A 1,258-nucleotide genomic window follows, 5' to 3' on the forward strand; every position below is an offset into this window, starting at 1 on the left:
TGGACAAAAAGAAACCCACATGAATGACACAGGTGAACACATTCTCCACAGCAGATGCTGCCACAGAATGTTCTGAACATTCTAAATACACTCAGCATTGGTTTTACTCAGGAAATTCTTGAACATCTCATCCCAGCATTTAACAAAATGACTGTTCATGTAGGAAAGCATGCAGAATTAGGCAGGAAATGAAAAGGCAGAAGTTCAGGAAACCAGGACACAGCCCCAGCCATTAGCTGGGATGGTGCACTTTGTGGCATGAGCTGGTCACAAAATTATGACTGGCACAAAAATGCCTCTGGTCCTGAGGCAGGGCAGGAGTGCTATAAAAGGCAGCCCAAGTCTCTGCTCCCTCATCCACTTCTCTCAACCTCCTTCTCTCAGGAATCAGGTGAGTGGGAATCTTCTTCTCCTTCTCCTGCTGGTTCTTCAAGACGAGTTCTGTCCTGGCTGGAGGTCTCAGCTGAGAAGGGCTGTGGTAGCACAGGGCTGGGAGGTGCTTCTGCTGGGAGAGGGCAGGGGAGAGAAGGTGTTGTGCAGACAGAGAGAGGCTGGCACTTGGCTGAGGTGGCTCCTGGCCTTGGAGCTGGGCAGTTCAGTGTGGGCCAGGAGGTGCCTTGGCTGCAGGGGGTTTGGGTGCAGTGCTGCTTCCTGATGTGTCCTCACCTTCTGCTTGTCCCTGCCCTCTGTGCCAGGTGCACCTGTGACCCCGAGCCATGTCCTGCTGCAAGCCCTGTGACCCTTGCTGCCAGCCCTGCGGCCCCTGCCCGCTGGCCAGCAGCTGCAATGAGTGCTGTGTCAGGCAGTGCCAGAGCTCCCACGTCGTCATTGAGCCGCCTGCTGTGCTGGTGACCCTGCCCGGCCCCATCCTCAGCTCCTTCCCACAGAACACTGCCGTGGGATCCTCCACCTCTGCTGCTGTTGGCAACATCCTCAGCTGTGGAGGAGTGCCCATCAGCTCTGGCAGCTTTGACATCTCCTGCATCACCAACTGCTACGGTGGCAGCAGATGCCGGCCCTGCTAAATCTGCTGGCAACATCCTCGGGCAACAGTCTCCAAGACCTCACAACAAGGCTCTGGCCAGGAGATAGAGCTTTGGGATATTGTATTTAGAGTTTCATGTCACCACTTCCTTGCTTTCTTTTTCTCTTTCTTTCTTCACTGCCCTTATCTCCTGAAGCCAGCCCAGTGGAAATGCATTGTTCTTCCTCCCTCTTCAGGAGAGGCTGTTGGACACCCTTCAGAAGCTCCACTGCA

The 1,258-nt window shown here is 54.5% G+C and overlaps 1 protein-coding gene across 1 annotated transcript; it reads left to right on the top strand.

Annotated features, from left to right (window-relative positions):
• Positions 1-545: 545 nt before the first annotated feature.
• Positions 546-1,025, top strand: LOC134546496 (feather keratin Cos2-2-like). Its single transcript, XM_063389300.1, has one exon. The coding sequence runs from the start codon at positions 717-719 to the stop codon at positions 1,023-1,025; it is 309 nt and encodes a 102-aa protein (XP_063245370.1). The 5' UTR covers positions 546-716.
• Positions 1,026-1,258: the final 233 nt, after the last annotated feature.

The sequence above is a fragment of the Prinia subflava genome, unplaced genomic scaffold (genome assembly GCF_021018805.1).
Source record: "Prinia subflava isolate CZ2003 ecotype Zambia unplaced genomic scaffold, Cam_Psub_1.2 scaffold_98_NEW, whole genome shotgun sequence".
NCBI lineage: Eukaryota > Metazoa > Chordata > Aves > Passeriformes > Cisticolidae > Prinia > Prinia subflava.

Excerpts from the sequence above, each read along its gene's own strand:
- LOC134546496 (XM_063389300.1), top strand. The coding sequence starts at position 717 with ATGTCCTGCTGCAAGCCCTGTGACCCTTGCTGCCAGCCCTGCGGCCCC.